Genomic DNA, 19,344 nt, shown 5'->3' on the forward strand with positions numbered 1-19,344 from the left:
ATCTACACCATAGCGGCAGTGCTTGTCGCTCTCGCGCAGTGAGCGCATCAACCTTATCGAATTACCCTCTCATCCATTTCCCAAATCAGCGAGAAAACTCCTAGCATAAGCTGCTGACGCCCCGAAATGAAAGTTCCGGGGAATTAACAGTGTACTCGTCGATTGATAATAGGCGTAGCAATCACAATTTACAGCGTTCTCGCACTGAACATCTACGGCCACCCATTCGAGGTGAACTTCACTCTTCGCCTGCCTCCTTAGGTCTCACTCCAGCCAAGACACCCTGCCCAATATGATCCACTGCACTGCGCAGCTTTCCCTCGTCTCAGAAAACAAATGTGGTTCACAATAATGATGGAAGTAGAGCCTCATGTACAATACCAGAGTATAGCAGGCAGATTGCGCCGCTTGTATACAGCTGGAATTGACAGCAACCAATGATCGAATTGGAAAGGTTTAAAAGTAAATAAAGAGACATATTTCGAATTTTGACATTATTCCAAGGGAAAAGCTTCACTTTGCAATCTTGTACAACTTTCACTTGGTTCCTTGCGTATGGGCCTTGACGTGTCAGAAAGAGGGAAGGGAAACAAGGTAGACAGATCACTGTATGCTCGGCATGCCTCAGTGAAATTACTGAGCTGCTTGCCCATCACCACCCAGTGAAGGTGCAGTGATGTGGCATGTAGATTCTGCAAGTTGATCAGAGCGATGAAACGTCCGTAGTTCAGAGAGCAACGTCAATATTGAGAGTGCGTTTGTGCGCTTGTATCAGTTTATGTAAATTCTTTTGTCATCTATATTTCTTGCTAGCTGATCTTCTGCTCGGTGGCAATGCTCCTATTTCCCACAGCCTGTGCCTAAATAAGCAGGACATATATGTTGAAATGACACTGTGTGTTATACTGCGAACAGGCAGCCATAACACTAGCAATTATCAGCCAATGTTGTGGCTATGCGCGGTTCGTATTTCAAGCCTGCATTGTTTTCACAGGTATCTTTATCTCCCCTACCTCAAGCCTTGTAGAAACTTCGAAACCGAAAGTCGAAATTACATCTAATTTCGCTGTTTCTACCGATCGGATAACATGACGACGCACTCGAAACATGGACCCGGATTATTTAGCCAAGTACAAAAGCTTGCATGACAGCAGGTGAATTGAAAATATCATTGTGTTGGCAATTTCAACAAAAAAAAAATGGGTGGTGATGCAGCACTTGTTCCGTCTTTGTCTGTGCCCTCGTCTTTGTGGAGATGCAACAGTGTATAGAAATACATCCTCATTTATTTTGCCAATTTCAATAATTATTATTCCTCGACACGCTCATGCAGTGGACTCGTCGTCTGGCTACTGTACTGAATTACCCAAACCCGGCCACCGCTGGCTGCATTTCAGTGGAGGCGAAACTGAGTAGCGTCCGTGTGGGTTGTGGTGTCAGTGCACATTAAAAAACCCCAGGCAATCGAAATTTCGAAGTCCTTCACTACGGCATCTCTAAAAGCCCAGGTTTCTTTGGGACCTCAAAGCTGACAAACCAAATTAAACCTTTACGATTATTACTGTCACATATTTCTTGGCTTGAGGCAAGCAAAAGCATGGGCCTTTCTCAAAGATGATCTGTGATGGTGGAATTGGTGCGTTTCCTCTAAATAACCGAATAGGATAGCTTGGGTTTGACATATTTCTTCTTTGGTTAGCAACATAGCAATCGGCAACATGTTCCGTGTTTTTATTCAAAACGTCCCATTGACTCTGGGGGACAAACGTAGACAGTAATGCTGCTGAAGGAACGATAAGGATTCCTGACGAGAGCCACGGCACATGCAAGCATATCGGAAAGTCCATGGATAGAATAAATGCTCATATCTTTATTCAATTTTTACAAAATAACACCGCAGCCACGTATACCTGAAGGCGACAGTACTCAGCACAAAAAGTTTTGAGGGTGAAAGTGCAGAATGATTTCCGTGCAGAATGCTTCAGAAACAGCTTTCTCTAAAAACGTGAAGCTGCATTCAGTGAGTTGCATGCTAAATAAGTGTCCGAAGAAATGTCATGTCCAGACGCCAATCGGCCATCACCCGCACTCAACTGAGTTCCCATTCTAATCTGGAGCCTCACCATGTAATGAGTGTGGCCTGACGGTCTTCAAGTAGCAAACAGTAATTTTTTTATTGCAATAGTAAAGCGGAAACTTAAGGCATGACGAAAAACTAGGCTTCTTGACATTTTTATAGAGAGCGCTGCAGTAGTTTCCTTTGTTGCTAAACCATTGTAATTTGTGCCTTGCTCTGGGGACTAAGTTTAGCGTTGGGCTATTCATACTGCACCAAAGCTTGTAAAATCAAATATTCAGCCAATAATGAGCACCTAATGGCGAGCCGTACAGCATGTGAAATTCGTGTGCTTACCACAGCAAACTGTAGTGTTTGCTTTTCTCCGCATGTACCTCATAATGTCACCAGCTCCGCTGCGGTGGCTTTCCTACAATACTGCCCTAACCAGGAAAATGTTTATTAAGCAATGTTTAGTCCTGTAAAAAGCAGTAAAACCAATTTCTAAATATGATATATAAAAAGAACTAATAAATACACATCGTTGGAAGTCTCTTATGTCAATATCACTCCGCAGTATAAAACTTGAAATATCAAAGAAACAGCTATTGCAGCTGCAGCTCGTAAACGTTGTGCAAATGAAGACTAAACACTCACGTCTCCTTTGATCGACTTTCTCCAACTCAAAATGTTTCCAAAACATGATTTTAATCTACAGTTTGTAGATTTCTAGAAAACAGCTTTGTTACTTTCGTGTGTCACGCATGCAGTGCATAGAAAAATAAAAAATATATCGTCGACTATGCTCGAAATTCCAGTACATTTCCTGCGATGTGACATAAACAAGCAAGCACACCAAATAAAGTAAACAGCATTACTTCAATGTCACATTGTTAAGAAGCCCGAGTTTGAGAAAATTAGGAATGTACATGTTAATATTATTCGGTTCCTACAGAACATTAAAGAGAAATACAGTCTTACTTGAGAGCATGCACATCACAATATTGAAAATGCAAAGCAATTTTAGTAGGTATACAGAAGTGCTATTTAGAGCTGCCGCTGCAGCTCTTCACAGTGAAGGGTACTGCAGGAATGGATTGCATGGCTCCTTAGAGAGTATTGTACTGCATAGCGAACCACTGCTGTTCCTCATAATAGATATCTTTTATAGTCCTGCTCAACACTCCAAGGCGCTCCTGATACCGCTGATCGTAAGGTCTCTGAAGTGTATGCGGTGCAGTCCCATGCAATCCCATGATCTCGATGACGTTCTGAGTGCCCCTGAAGAAATCACCGAAATTAGCGGCTTCGACAGTGGATGGTCCGGCTCTCTGAGGCTTAACGTTCTCACGCATGGCTTTCGAAATCCGGTCAGCCACAAGGTTTTTTGTGATGTTCAGCTCAGTGTCAACCTTCACAATGCTCCATCCTGTCCGTTTGATTATGCAATCTCTGAGCACGGTCATATTCTCTACTCTTTGAAAGTTAATGCAAAGCGGGGGAGTGAGGCACAACAGGTGGGCATCTCCACTAGGGCCTCTAGACAGCTCCCTTTCCGTACAGACGTCTTGCACAAGCTTGGCTGCGCAGCTAAACATAGTTTGGTTCCTTCTAAGCACAGCCTGGACCTTGTGAATAAAGATTTCGTTGCGTTCCCTACCACGGGTGAGGCTGAAGTCCAACAGCGAGGACATGTGGCACAGAGCAGCAGGCAAGTGGGCTATGAACGCGGCATTGCTTTCGTCACGGTCGTTTCTCACGTGAATATGTATTCGCTCCAAAGACTTGTTTGTCTTGCACATGTGTTCAAAGAACAGAGGAGCGGGTGATTTCAGGCTGCACTCGCTCATTTCAAGGGAGCGAATGGAAACGCTGTTAGCCAGACCTTCGAAGAGAAGAATGGTTGTGATCTCGGAGCAAGAGCCGCCGAACGACACGGAGAGATTTACAAGGGTTGTGCTCATGAATGCAAGCATCGCGAGACCTAGCGCTCCCACATCCGGCATCCCGTAAGAAGTCGATTCGATGGAGACTGACTCAAGCATTTCCTGTGTAGCGTAATACGGAAGTATCGCTAGTAGATGGCCGAATTGTTTTCGCGTTTTCCCAAAATTATCATTAGAATTGAGAACAAAAACAAAGCTCAGTTCTTTGAAAGTGATCTCTCGGCGAACCGCTGATATTAAGCACAACAGTTCCGGGGGGAAGTGATGTTTGACGAGTCTGAAAGGGGCCGTTGGATTTTCCTCCAAGCGGGCTACCTTATCAAGGAGAGTCTCCGTGACATCGTCTACTATGGTCTTTGTGACATCTAAATGAAGCATGCACTCTCTTTCATAGATTAAGCCGACGTCGAGCACTTGGAGGTGTTTGTTTTGCAGAAGACCTTCCAATAATATGATTTGAAGCTCTTCGCAACCCAGGTTCTTACCCCTAAGGTGAAGCTCTTTCAGAAACAGTGGTTTGCGAGTGCTTTTTGTGGTGGGGTCAGAGGTAGCACAAGTGACACGTTTTCCGTTGTTTCTCAGTCCTTCAGTTAAGGCATAGATGCCATCCTTTGTGAACGTAGTGTTCACAAACTTTAGAATGTCTAGGGCTGCCTTCTTAATTAATTTGACCAAGACATCATCGTAGCATTGATCTCTGAGTACAGCCTGCATGTCAAGGGAGATGACTAAGCGCCTCAGAGCATTCTTTTTTCCGGTTATTTTCGACAAAGGTATAAGATCTGCTGCCATGACTATCGTGTGAGTGATCTCTAGCTCAGTGACGTACTGGTTTTTTGCCAGGCGTTCCAAAAGTACCTTATACGACGTGTCAATGTTGATGCATAGTTTTTTTAAATTATAAGCATGGCGTTTGTTTAGCATGTTCTCGACTTCTGCTTCTTTGTCCTTGCAAATAGTAGACCGAGCCGCAGAGACGATGACCTCTTGAAGATTAGGCAGAGATGGGCCAAAGCTCAGAATCTGGGAAAGATATCTGGAAACAGAATGTGTAAATTTGAAAATACTGCTCTGACTTCAGTACACATAAGCACATTGTAGAGGAGTCAGATAACCTTGATAAACTGTATGTGTTTATAAATTAGTCATCCTTGCACAACTGGTGAATGATTTAAAAGCATGAAAGGAGCCAATGTTTCACAATAATTGCCCTAACTGCCTCGCGAAGGTGACGGTGCGTGATCAATAGTAATTAGGCGCGTGCGTCTTTTAGCTTCTTGCAAGCTACCTCAAAAATCTTGATTTCCCTGCCGTTCATGAAAGGGGATAGCTGAAATCACTGACGCGTTTTCTCTATTAGGCTTATATTGCAGAGTTTTAAAAATCTGACTAATTTCCTTCTTGCAGACATTATACAGTCGACCCCCGTTATATCAAACCCGGATATATCGCATTTTGGTTATATCGAACTCACGAAATATCCCCTTGAAAATCCCATGCAAAAGTATAGGAAAGCCGCATCATATATCGAACTCAATTTCACCAGTCGTTTGATATATCGAACTCTGCACCACGCACTGGAAAGTGTGCCTTCCCCAAAGACGATCGCATCACCCTTGGCCGTTTGCTGCGTGACGTTTTCAAGCCACACGCAGAAGGAATGAGAGGGGACAGTTCGGCGACGGCTAGTCTGGGCAGCGCCGCGCCCATTCCCCAAAGGCGCGCGCATCTGCAGTTGTCGTTTCCCGCGCGCCAACACATGACGTTTGCAAGCCATGTGTGTGGGTGTGCCCATTCTTTTGCTGAGCTATCTCTCTCCTTCAGCACGTGCAACGCATGCGCCAAGCCAGCTCAGCCCGTCTTTCTCCAGCGTCTGTTGCGAACCCTCTGCGTGCGGCGGCGGACGTGGCTATGGCGCCTGCAGATGTTAAGAAGCGGCAGTTCTCTCTGTTTCTTTTCTTTTTTTTTGCGAGAGTCATCTTTTTTTTTATCGTTGTGCTGTACGCGCGGCGTAGCGTAAGATATGGCGGCTGCAGACGTTAAGAAGCGGCAGGTTTATTTATTTATTATTTTTTTTTTGCGGGAATGTTTATTTTTATATTTTGTTTTATCGTTTATCCTTGCATGTATGAATCAGCGAAAGCACGCGGTCAGCTGCTGCGATCATGACGCCCGCCCCAAGCGCGGTGTGATAAATCAAACCAGGCTTGTGCAATCAAACCATCACGGGCACTCTGCCAAGTTCACTCCCAGCCACCGCAGGAGCTATCAAAAGATAAACGCGCCCTGACGTTATTGCTGCTCAGCATCTTGGCACGCTGCCAATGAGTTGTGGATGAGACGGCCGAAACCTACTGATGCGCGCCATCGACATGCAAGCTAAAAGGCTCTCGATTTCTGACACCGCGGCGACGCAGTTCCAACAAATTTGAAAATTTTCGCTCTGTCGCTGCTGCTCGTTGCTGAGATCGCTCAGTCCCTTGCATGTGAACGAGCTGGCTTTAACGCATTTTTTTTTCTTCAAATTCTCGGGTGCAAAAGTGGAGGGTGGGTTCATTATGCGAGTGGGTTGATTACGCAACAAATACGGTATCGTTTTTTCGCATCGTAAGTGCCGTCACAAGCAGATTTCTGTATATCGAATTATCGATATATCGAACTCTTTCGCGATCCCCTTCGAGTTCGATATATCCGGGTTCGACTGTATTAAACTAAGCACTGCATGTGTCTTGCATAGTCTGAGTATGTATGCACGAGCAAAAATTTGAAAAATGCCGACTAAAGCGTAGTGTAGTTCGTTTAGTTCTCGTCACATTATCATTCATCGTCACATTAACAGTCGTGTGAAATATTCCCGGTAAGTATACGATGCACGCAATTTGAACGTTCGGCGCCATTTACTTAACTTTTAACTGTCATGATTACTCGAGACATCCGATTGCGAATATTTGCCAGAGCCTCATTCCATCACCATATTTTCCTTTATCCGACAAAACGAAAGAGCTACTGAAAATTTCGTGGTATTTACAATGCCGCCGGTATAAAAACAAAAATTTTGATCGGATGTCATGAATAAACTGCCACGTTTGAATGAAGCAAACTGGTTTACAATTACAATGAACGAGATATACAAGGAGCGACTCGTGCCCACTTTTTTCCTTCTAAAATGCGAAAAAGTTGCGAAAGCCATACCATCAGCTCAGTTGGACATTTTTTGAATAAATAAAATTATTTGCGCTATTCATACAAATGTTGATCGCATAGAAAAGCGTTTAAAAAGACAGGCTTTCGGCTGAACCGCACCCATGCATCGTAGTGCCTTGGTTTAGCCCTCCTTCCGTTTAGGCTCGTTGCTTTATCCACAGCCGCACATTTTCAGTCTGTGTTTAACGTTAATGTCATTGGTTCGAAAGGTTTCTGCAGCCTCAGCTTTGCGATTCTGCTTCATAGGCAGTCGCAGCTAGATTTTCGTGGCAGCTGCGCTCAATCGCGATGAGGTGCTACGCTGCAGCTACAGAAGAACGGGGCCTTGCAAGCGGTCTAAAAGACATAGGCAACAGTTAACTATACTAACGTCGAGGAATTTAGTCTACATACCATCTAAAATGATGCCACGAATATGAGTATCACTTACGGCGTTTTTTATAAAGCACATAATCAGTACGCTCATCAAAGCTACGCTCAATCTCCAGAAGTAGCCATAGCTGGGTGCAAAATGTTTCACGCATATCCCGCAATAAAAATTTCAGCGGGTACTTTAAAACAAACACAACTGCAGGAGATAAATTACTGCTCGAATGGTTTACCTGTGAGGAATGCACAAATCCTGTAAAGAAAGCTTGCGTATCCCTTTGTTGTCTAGCAGCACCTCATGAATAGAGTTGGCGTCCACTTCTTCCGAAGCGTAGATCCCGTAGAGTGAGAGCTCTTCAAGGTTCCTCAGAGTGCTCAGGAATTTAGTGAGCTTTTGGCAGACTTTCTCTACGGGCGATGAAAACCCGAGTTCGATGCTCTTGTAGTCCTTGTGAAGACAGAAGGCACCGCAGAAGTCGGATGGAGATTTGGCGATAGACGCAAGGTCGAGGTTCAAGTGCTGAATGCAACGGTGAGTACGAAGCAACCACATCACGATGGCCTCCAGACGCCTGTCGAAAAATGCTGCGTAGCAAAAAAACAAAACGTTGCGTAAGGTATCTTTCTGCGCTCCAAATCATAAAGTTATAGGGACGGTTAAGTATTATGCGATTCACGACTTTTTTGTTGAGCATCAGCACTGTGATATCTTTTCATTCATATAAAGTCATTACGGTCACTATAGTGTGTACGCATTCATAGTGTATGATATTTATTGTAATGCCCCTATGTGACAATTTTCACAGAATTGCACCAGAACCATCAGATTTGACCGCTTTTTCTGCGCACGTCTGAAATACAGTGGCATACGTCTTTCAGATATGCGATCTTCACTGAACGGGTATTTTCCTAGATCATTCTAGAGCATGATCAGTGTATTTAACACAACTCCTTTTTTGTAATAGTTGGCCGAATATCTGGTAAACACGACATAAGAATACCTACTAAGGACGTTTAGTATGCTAATACTGAAGCGGTGTCTTCCCTTCCTCTCCTGATTCAAGAGTAGAGTACAAGGCTGAAATTTAGGATTTCTGTCGGCAGTATTGCAGTTATTCAGGAGATTACACTAAGCCAGACGGTAGTTTGAAAATGTTTAGGCCAGTATGGCAGAAAGTAATCCATATCATCACTAGCTTTTACACGGCTGCTTTTCCGCACTAAGGGTTCAAGAAGGCACCACTGTACTTGATACATTGCTAAGCATAATCAGATGACAAACTGTCCGCCCAAATGCCTTCATCCGATTTTTGTCATAGCTACTGGCTAGAAGCCCCTTCATGGATCACTGCCTTGTCGTGGTGGAGGGGCTTGCGAAACTCGATGAAGTCGTGAGCTCTGCTGTGTAGGGCCACCCAAGATAGACAGGTCACGGCAGAGAGTTCTGACAAAATGTGATTCACTGGAGAAGGTAATGGCAACCCACTCCAGTATTTCCTGCCAAGAAAACCCTATGGCCAGTCACAATACCATTATCGATATGGCGCCGGAAAATGAGCCCCCCAGGTTGGAAGGCGTCCCAAATGTTACTGGGGATGAACAAAGGGCGATTCCTAGTAGCTCCAGGACGAATGAAGCGGCTGGGCTAAAGCCAAAAGGACGCTCAGTTGTGGATGTGTCGGGAAGCGACCGGAAAGTCCGATGTTGCAAGGAGATATATCACATAGCAACATGGAATGTAAGATCTATGACGCAAGGTAAACTGGATATCGTCAAGCGAGAAATGAACAGATTGAACATTGATATCTTGGGTATCAGCAAGCTCAAGTGGACCAGAATGGGAGAATTTAACTCCGGCGACCATTATGTCTTTTATTGTGGGCATGAATCCAAGAGAAGGAATGGGGTCGCTCTCATAGTAAACAGAAGAATGGGCAAAGCAGTGCTAGGGTACAACCCCAAAAACGACCGGATGATTTCACTTCGGATCCAAGGTCACCCTTTCAACATAACAGTTATCCAAGTCTATGCACCGACCACTGCTGCTGAAGAAGCTGACGTTGTGAGATTTTATGCGGACCTACAATGCCTTTTAGACCGGACCCCATCATCAGACGTCGTTTTTCTCATAGGAGACTGGAATGCTAAGGTCGGGAGTGAAGAAATATCCGGAATTACAGGCAAGTTCGGTCTTGGTGAGCCAAATGAAGCTGGGCAGAGGCTAGTAGAGTTCTGTCAAGAAAACAACCTGACCATAGCGAATACTCATTTTCAACAGCACAAGAGGCGCCTGTACACATGGATTTCACCGGACGGTCTGTACAGGAATCAGATCGATTATATTATTTGCCGGCAGAGATGGAGAAGCGCTATACAAGCAGTAAAAACAAGGCCTGGGGCCGATTGTGGCACCGATCATCAGCTTCTTGTTGCCAAAATTAAGCTTCGATTGAGGAAAACGCAGAAAACTAGAAGGCCTTTCAGGTATGATCTGGATCAGATTCCATTAGAATATGCTGTGGAAGTGAGCAATCGATTTCAAGAATTAGATCTAGAAGACAAAGAGCCCGAAGAGATGTGGACTGATGTTCGTGATATAATACAAGAAGTTGCTACTAAGGTAGTTCCAAAGCAAAAGAAATGCAAAAAAGCAAACTGGTTATCTGAAGAGGCTTTGCAAATAGCTGACGAAAGGAGGATGGCAAAAGGTATGGGGGAAAGAGAAAGATACAAGGTTCTCAATGCGGATTTTCAGAAAATAGCAAGGAGAGATAAGAATGCCTTCTTGAACATACAGTGTCAAGCAGTTGGGGACAACAGCCAATTAAGGAACACAAGAGCTCTGTATAAGACAATCAAAGATATCAAAGGAAGCTTCTGTGCTAAGCTGGGTGTGATAAAGGACAAACGAGGCAAGGACCTCACTGAAGCCTCAGAGATAAAGAAGAGGTGGCAGGAATACACAGAAGAACTGTACAAGAAGGACCCGGATGTGCAAACCCAACATAGGACGGTTGTGATTACTGATCTCGAGCCGGGCATCCTGAAGAGTGAAGTTGAATGGGCCTTAGCCAGCCTTGCTAAGAACAAAGCTAGCGGAATTGATGGTATTCCAGCTGAGTTGCTTCAAAACCTCAACCACGACGCTGTTAACACACTGCATACATTATGTCAAAAGATTTGGACAACCCTGCAGTGGCCACTGGATTGGAGGAAGTCAGTTTACATCCCCATTCCAAAGAAAGGCAGTGCCAAAGATTGTTCCAACTACCGCACGATCACGCTTATTTCGCATGCTAGCAAGGTGATGTTAAAAATCCTGCAAGGTAGGCTGCAGCAGTATGTGTTTCGGGAGCTTCCGGACGTGCAAGCTGGGTTTCGCAAGGGCAGAGGAACTAGAGACCAAATTGCCAACCTTCGCTGGATCATGGAAAAAGCAAGAGAGTTCCAGAAACCCATTTACTTCTGCTTTATTGATTATGCGAAAGCGTTTGACTGCGTAGATCACAGCAGATTGTGGCAAGCTCTCCAAGAGATGGGAGTTCCAATTCACCTCATCTGTCTCCTCAGGAACCTTTATGAAGGGCAAGAGGCCACAGTCAGAACTGGGCATGGTCTTACTGATTGGTTTCCGATTGAGAAAGGGGTGAGGCAAGGCTGCATACTGTCGCCCTGCCTATTTAACCTATATGCAGAGTGCATCATGAGGAAGGCCGGTCTGGACGAGTCTTCAGCTGGAGTGAAGATCGCTGGAAAACGCATCAACAACCTTAGATATGCGGATGATACCACTTTAATGGCAGAAAGTGAAGTGGATCTCAAGAGACTTCTGATGCGCGTACAAGAAGAGAGTGAGAAGTTTGGGCTTAAACTGAACATTAAAAAGACGAAGATCATGGCGTCTTGCCCTATCAAGTCCCGGAGCATCAATGGACAAGAAGTGGAAGCTGTGACAGATTTTCTGTTCTTAGGCGCCAAGATTACCTCGGAAGGAGACTGCAGCCATGAAATTAGGAGACACCTGCTTCTGGGAAAGAGAGCAATGGTTAGCCTTGACCGCCTAGTAAAGAGCAGAGACATTAGTCTGCCAACCAAGATCCGTATAACCCGTGCTATGGTCTTTCCAGTTGTGATGTATGGATGCGAAAGTTGGACTGTGAAAAAGGCTGACCGCCGAAGAATTGACGCGTTTGAATTGTGGTGCTGACGAAGACTCTTAAGAGTTCCTTGGACTGCCAGAAGATCAAATCAGTCGATATTGTCGACCATAAACCCTGACTGCTCATTGGAGGGTCAAATTCTAAAGTTAAAGCTCAGCTACTTTGGTCATCTGATGAGAAGAGAGGAGTCGCTGGAGAAAGATTTGATGTTGGGAAAGGTTGAGGGTCGCCGGAGAAGGGGTAGGCAGCGAACGCGATGGTTAGATGGCATTCTCGAGGCATTGCAGATGAAGCTATGTGATGTTAAGAAGATAGTGAGAGACCGGAAAGCGTGGCGTGACATGGTCCATAGGGTCACGAAGAGTCGGACACGACTGAACACCTGAACTGAACTGACTGGCTAGAAGAGGTGGAGACAGTCTAAGAATTGCTCACACACTCGCAAGGAGAAAGTAACAAGGTATTTACTTCTGCCACTTTATCACAGTGTGCAAGTTTTTATGGTTAAATTGTTCCTTACCTGCTTTGGCATAAGGTTGATGCTCTTTGTGATGTTCTAGGCGCTGCAGCGTATACGTGTGGCTATCCAGCTCGACAATCTCGAGGTTGTGCAACACCAACACCTCATTCAGAGCGTTCTCGTACTTCAGAAGCCAGCAGACATTGTTGGCATGATGGGTGCAGAGGCTGTCCAGAAGTTCCGAATATTCATTCTCTATAGAATCGCTGATGTTCAAAATTGACTTGAGGGCACTATCGGAAGCTGGGAATAGAGATGGGTGTTCTCTATGCACGAGTTCAGAAAAACTTTTCAGCTTCTCCAGCATTTCATCCGAAGATTCCTGAAAGAGAAAATATGGCTGTGTGACCACAAACACTTTCTTTTGTGTACCTTACCGTTTTTTTTTCATATATTTCTCATCATAGCGATGGCTCTTGCAACAGTACGTAGCTAGCCAGAACACACAGCCTTTGAAAATGGCTCAGCAGGAAACGCGTGGTGTATGGAAGCTTTAGGGGTACAAAAGCTACGATAAAGGGAACAAACAACGCCGCCGTCGTCCAGCACGAAGTAGGCAACAGGGAGATCGAAACGGGCTTTGTGGAAATCCTGACCGGTAAAAAGAACAGAGGCAGCATATTTCTACTCAATGTGTACAGCTCCCCGAAGTGCACGAAGGCGAGGTTTGGCCCGATATTTAAGAGAGCGATTAGTCTGGAAGGTAGGAACCCACTAATAATAGCCGGCAATTTTAATGCCAGACATCGAGAATGGGGTTACGCGACCAGCAGCCCGAAAGGTCAAACGCTGTTGGAAGATATCACTGAGTCAAACCTCTACATCGCTAACGACATTAGATGCCCGACGAGGGTGGGCAACAGTGTGTCAGCGGACACAAACCCGGACTTGACTCTCTGCCATAGAACTGGCATAGTCAAGTGGACGAACAAGCATCAGGATCTAGGTAGCGACCACTACGTGCTAGAGGTAGAACTAAGTAGGAAAGTGAGCGTTAAGCGCGCTGTGTGTCAGACGGAAACCCAAGTGGATTGGGATAAATTCAGACAGATCAGAGAACGGGAAGAAATTGGAGATATAGAGTGCATTCAAAATTGGGCCGCCCAATTAATTACCCATGTCAACGAGGCCACCGAAGAAATTAAAGGCGAAGCTCTGCCTGAGGCGATGGATAGCAGGCTATTCGGCATGTTCAAAAAGAAAGAAGAGCTAACGAAGAAGCTCAAAAAGCAAAAGTGGAACCGCAATCTCAGGAGAGAGATAGCCAGACACAACGTCGAAATAGAAAAATACGCCCGGAAACTCGAGTCGCAACGTTGGGATAACAAATGCGACGAGATGGAGGGCACCATGAATGGGGCCAAGACGTGGCAACTGCTCAGGTTCCTGATAGACCCGACTAAGTCCAAAACGGTCGCCAATATAGAACAGGTCAAGGCGAGGCATAACTTTAAGGGTACGGACAAACAGCTCATTGACAAGCTCAAGTCCATGTACGTAGCTCCCCCCGCCACAGCGCATTACAAAGATTACAACGGACCGGCGAACAGCGAGCTTGACGCGTCCATAACAGGGGCAGAAGTCAGAGCGGAGCTGCACGGCCTAAAAAGACGCTCGGCCCCCGGGCCGGACCTCGTTAATAAGAAGATGCTCGCAAATCTGGACGACGAATCGATCAATGCCCTAACCAAATATTTAAATCAGGTGTGGGAGAGTGGTCAAGTACCCCAAGAGTGGAAGAGGGCTAAGATCACCCTAATCCACAAGCAGGGAAAACCACCGGGCTTGGAGAATCTCCGCCCAATATCACTAACATCCTGCGTAGGCAAACTGCTTGAGAAAGTTATTCAGAGGAGGCTAACCAAATACACCGAAGAGAATGATGCGTGGCCGGCTGAATTGGTCGGATTCAGGCCCGGCCTTTGTACGCAAGATACCATGCTCAGACTACATAACGATGTTGTCAGAGACTTCAGGAAAAAAAAATACGAAAGCTATTCTAGGCTTAGACCTTAAGAAAGCTTTTGACAACGTCAGTCACGACGCCATTCTCGACGGGCTCGCTGAGCTTAGAGTAGGCGAAAGAACCTACAACTATATTAGATCATTCCTGCGAGACAGGACGGCGATCATCAGCTTTCAGGGCTTATGTTCGGAGGAGTTCCCGCTGGGTAACAGAGGCACTCCGCAGGGGGCTGTGCTCTCACCTTTCCTTTTTAACATCGTAATGAGGAAGCTCCCCAGTAAGCTTGGCCATCTCGATGACTTAAAACTAAGCATCTACGCGGACGATGTGACCGTCTGGATGTGCGAAGGGAACGACTCGTACATCACATCCAGGCTCCAAGAGGCAGCAAATATAATCAGCTATCACGCAGAGGACGTAGGTCTATGCTGTTCGCCAGAAAAATCGGAGCTCCTGGTAATGACCAGCAGTAGTGGGAAGATAACTCCAGGTATCAAAATTAAAGTCAACGGAAACGAAGTCCGGAAAGTAGATGAAATTAGAATATTAGGTATGATTATCAACCGCAGGGGTAGTAACAAAAGCCTGATTAAGAAATTAAAAGATCAGGCGGAGCTCGTAGTCAGAGTATTTAAGACGTCCAACAGAAGGAGTGGTCTCACGGAGGCTAGTAGACTCAGACTCGTACAAGCTTTTGTCACGAGCAGAATGTGCTACGCGACTCCATTCCTAAATATCAACAAGACCGAAGAACACAAATTAAACACCATAATTAGGGGATGCACGAAGTGTGCTCTAGGACTCCCCATAACTACTTCTAACGACATTCTAGAGAAAATGGGGTTGCATAATGAGTGGAAAGAGCTGGCTGCGGCGGTCAGGCTGTCCCAGAGAGAGCGACTCGCAGGAACGGCGGCGGGTAGGCAAATCCTCGATTGGGTAAACCTACTAGGGCCCGGGGAAGGCGAAAGTGTCAGAGAAAGCATAGATCGAGAAATCAGAAAGCATCTATACGTCTTGCCCATACCGAAGAACATGCACCCCGTACACGACGAGGGGAGGAGAAAAAGCAGAGCTAAGCACCTCGCTAACAAATTGGACAAACTCCCGCCGGGATCGGTCGCCTACACCGATGCAGCGATCGGGGAAGAAGGCGACGTAACCTTGGTCGCCCTATTGGACACTGGGATCGCCATAGGAATAGAAAGAAATCGAGATCTACCGCCGGTAGAGGCGGAGGAGATTGCAATAGCCATTGCCATTGCTAGACCAGGCGTGAAACACGTCATCAGCGATAGTAAAGCGGCGGTTAGAAATTTTAGCAAGGGTAGAGTCAGCAATCGTGCTGCAAAACTTCTGAACGAGTCGTCTCTCGCCGAAAGCGTGACCATAATCTGGACCCCAGCACACGCCGGTCTCGCCGGCAACGAGGCTGCCCACATGCTCGCCCGCTCCTCGCTACCTCGGGGTGCTGCGGACGCCTCCACAACATCTAAAACCAAAGAATGTATAGGTACCTTTAGGGATGTAACCGACAACTTGAAGAAAGACCGGAGGATATATCCGCCACCGGTTAGATCTTTGAGTAAAAAGGAATCGTACGACTGGAGAAGACTCCAAGCTCGAAATTTCTTTTCGCCCCTGTGGAGGAGTTGGACGGGTGCCAGAGGGCGGAAGAGGGACGGTGCAGAAACCGAAATTTGTAAATTTTGCGGCCACGTGGCAACATTAGATCATATAATATGGAGATGCGTTCGTGCCCCAGGGCGCAACGCGATTAAAACTAGCGATGAATGGGAGACCACGCTAAGAAGCTCCGACGAAAAAACACAGCGATTCGCCGTCCGCCTGGCGGCCGAGGCTGAAGACCTCTTCTCCTAGACGAGGCCGGGTGTCCTCTGGCCGCGGTGTGACAGACTGCCTCTCCGGACGCCTGCGTGCGGACTCGTAGGTGGCTGCTGCACCATATTCGGCGGAAATAAATGTTCTTCCTCCTCCTCCTCCTCTCATCAAAGGCCAATAAAATCCCTATCTAAGAGAAGCCCTACAAGACTGCACGCTATTAGTAGAGTTGCTTCTTAAATTCAATTACTTTTCTGCCAGAATGCAGATCTGTACTATGCAGTATCGGCTTGCAAAGCAAAACAAGCCACCCAGCACAAAAAATTCACCAGAAGGCTGCTCCAGAAGCCGAGCCAGCATTTTAACTACTACACCACTAAGACTTCGTTGCCGGTGAACAAAGTACATACAGGCATAACAATCGCTTGACTACCTTTGGCTAAAACAACATATTAAATTGTTTTCATGTTTAAAAACCCGTCGACCTCATTCATCCACTTAGGTTGCTCAGGCCGACTATGGAGAATATCTAAGAAATGTTACACTTTCATTAAAGTTATCCTTGATAGATCGTACATTTTCTTCTGCGTGCATAAATGCCATCCACGTTTCCAAATGGTGTGGAGGCCCAGTATCAATCATATCATACTCCAGGACCTCATCACTGTACGGGTAGAAACCGGATGCCGTAAGGATTAAAGTGCAGTTCTTTCTTTAAGGTTCTTTGTATATACCCCAGTGAACAACAAATCCCAGCTGTCTATAAAAGCGTAAAAGATGGTCTGATTTTATTGTGAAAGCAATACTACATCAGTTGTAACCGCTCGTCGCGTGGTGTGAGGACCCCCCAACTCCTCGAGAATGAGAAGACTACAAAAAGACGATGACGACGAACACGACGAAAGCTCAGTCACCGGCATCTGATGCTTTCGCTCCATATTCGGTTCAGCAGCATTGAACCTTTCTCACTTTTTTTCAGCATGGTATTTATTGCATGCATTTAAATATAGAAACGAGCTATATACCAGTGTGTCTAGCAAACCACTATTTTCGACCAGGTTTTTCCTGATTATTTCAGGTCAAATTCTCTGACAAGTGAAGAGGCTAAAAAATGTAGCAGCAGATAATACAGTAGAATCTCGGTGATACGAAATTCAAAGGGAGACAAAAATTTTCGTATTACCCGAAATTTCGTATCACCAAAAAACGGGCAAAATCCGTTTTCAAGCCTTCCAACAGGTACGAAATATTTATTTTCGTTGAAAGAAATCGCGTATATCCTTCTGCACCTTCTTTTCCTCGAGATCTGATAACAGAGTTTTGAAAACTGAAAAATTGGGCCGCTGTCTTCTTCCGCACAGACTCGGAGGTCACGGCGCGCCGCAGAACATCGATGGCGTGCATCGTTTCTGCTGCCGCCGGCGGTGGGTCATCAACGCTTTGGTCGTTGTCATCTTCATCACTGCATGGAATGCCAGGCTGTGATGACGCTTCCTCCGCAATATCTTCAACCGTGCGGAGACCACAGGTGGCGAGGTCGTCGTCCGCAGTGACGAAATCGTCGACGCAACAGTCGACGTCAAACTGATTTCAGACATCGATGGGAATCGGGTCTGGCACTTGCGAGGCAGTAGCCACAGCGGATTTGAAAACCCCACACTTCGCGAAACAACTGGCGATGGTCGTAGGAATGACGCGATCCCAGGCAATTGCAAGAAAATGCACAGCGTCCAGAAGAGTGATCTGGAGATTCGCGTCCTTCCTTTCAATCTTCGCGAGGAGGCGGCGCACCAACAAAGCTTTGAAATGGTGCTTAACATTCCTTATAATCCCAGCATCCAGTGGTTGCAAATGACTTGTTGCGTTCGGGGGCAGGAACACCACCTTAACACTCTGTAGTGTCATTTGTTTTGGATGGGCAGTGCACTGGTCCAGCAGCAAAACTATTTTTCTGTTGTGGCAAGACATCTTGCGGTCGAGGTACGTGATGAACTCCATAAACAAAGAAGACGTCATCCGTGCTTTTTTGTTTGCCTTGTAGACGCAGGGCAATCGACCGGCTGCCTTAAAGCATCGGGGCTTTTGATATTTGCCAATGACTGTCAGTGGCATCGCTTCCGATCCGTCGGCGTTGCAACAAAACAAAACTGTGATCCGCTGTTTGCTCTTTTGTCCGCCCCGGCAGGCATCGCCTTTAAAGCACAAACTTTTTTCGGGCTGGAGATTGTAAAACAGTCCTGCTTCATCTACATTAAAAACATCATGTGCCTCATATCCCGCTATGTAAGACGGCAGTGTGGTTGTCATCCAGTCTTCCACGGCGGAAGCGTCGACTTTTTTCCTTCGCCACAAACGGTCTTGTAGGAAAGATTATGACGTACCTTGAACCGGTGAATCCATCCACCGGAGGCCTGAAAGTCATCAATTCCAAGTGTGAGTGCGATGTCCGCTGCCTTCTCACGAAGCACTTTTCCGTCGATGTTGACGCCGGCTGCCGTGACCTCTCTGAACCACGTTAGAAGAACCTCTTCCAAGTTCACATGGTGGGCAGTTTTGGCTTCTTTAGAATTCATCGCGAAGTGCTGCACATTCTGCATAATTTGGTCGCGCTGACCAACGATCGTTGACAACGTTGACAGCGGCAGGCCTAGCTCCTTGGCCATATCAGTGCGCCTATTCTTGGGCTCTTTGTCCACCTTATTTAAAATTTCCTATTTGTCTTTAAAGGTCAGCGCCTTTCTCTTCCGTGACATTGCAGTATGATGTATCTTTTCGCGTTGCCGAGATGATCCCAAACGACGCGCTATCAACGCGTTGTCAGCCTCAACAAGCGAGAAAACGAAGCAACGTACTGCCGCTGCAGCGGAGACTCCGGAAAGCGGAAGAGCGTGGCCTGCGGGGCGGCGGAGAAATGTGGAGAGAGCCGCTAGGCCACGCACAACACGAATAGCAGAAAGCAACAACGAGATTATAAAAAAAAAAGAATTGCGGGGAAGGGGGGGGGGGAGGGGAGAGAAAGAAAGAGATGCCACGCACAACACCAATAGCAGAAAGCAACGAGATTATAAAAAAAAAAAAAGAATTGCGGGGGGAGGGGAGAGAAAGAAAGAGAGCGGGAGGGGGGGGGGGGGGGGGGGTCCGTCGCCAACTTCGTTGCTGCTGCGGGTTGCCAAGCCGGTGTTTTCCCGCTGTATTTTTTTTTAGAGCGCAGCTCTTTGGCGTCCGTTCCTGGGTTTCGTGTCGGCGTCGGCGTCGGCCTCGTAACCAGCTCCGCCCCCCTT

The 19,344-nt window shown here is 46.3% G+C and overlaps 1 protein-coding gene across 1 annotated transcript; it reads right to left on the reverse strand.

Moving 5' to 3' along the window:
• Positions 1-1,864: 1,864 nt before the first annotated feature.
• On the reverse strand, positions 1,865-18,882 carry LOC146195958 (uncharacterized). The gene is made up of 4 exons (XM_084597981.1): positions 18,445-18,882; positions 12,256-12,577; positions 7,809-8,160; positions 1,865-5,038 (listed from the first exon to the last, which is right to left on the reverse strand). The coding sequence occupies exons 1-4, from the start codon at positions 18,724-18,726 to the stop codon at positions 3,166-3,168; spliced, it is 2,829 nt and encodes a 942-aa protein (XP_084454107.1). The 5' UTR covers positions 18,727-18,882; the 3' UTR covers positions 1,865-3,165.
• Positions 18,883-19,344: the final 462 nt, after the last annotated feature.

The sequence above is a fragment of the Amblyomma maculatum genome, chromosome 3 (genome assembly GCF_055883805.1).
Source record: "Amblyomma maculatum isolate TAMU_Amacu chromosome 3, ASM5588380v1, whole genome shotgun sequence".
Lineage (NCBI taxonomy): Eukaryota > Metazoa > Arthropoda > Arachnida > Ixodida > Ixodidae > Amblyomma > Amblyomma maculatum.

Bases quoted from the DNA above. Each gene is read 5' to 3' on its own strand.
- LOC146195958 (XM_084597981.1), bottom strand. From the start codon at position 18,726: ATGGCCAAGGAGCTAGGCCTGCCGCTGTCAACGTTGTCAACGATCGTT. The intron at 8,161-12,255 runs GTAAGGAACAAT...TTTGCTACGCAG, and splicing joins TCAACCTTATGCCAAAGCAG to CATTTTTCGACAGGCGTCTG. The intron at 5,039-7,808 runs GTAAACCATTCG...TTCTGTTTCCAG, and splicing joins GATTTGTGCATTCCTCACAG to ATATCTTTCCCAGATTCTGA.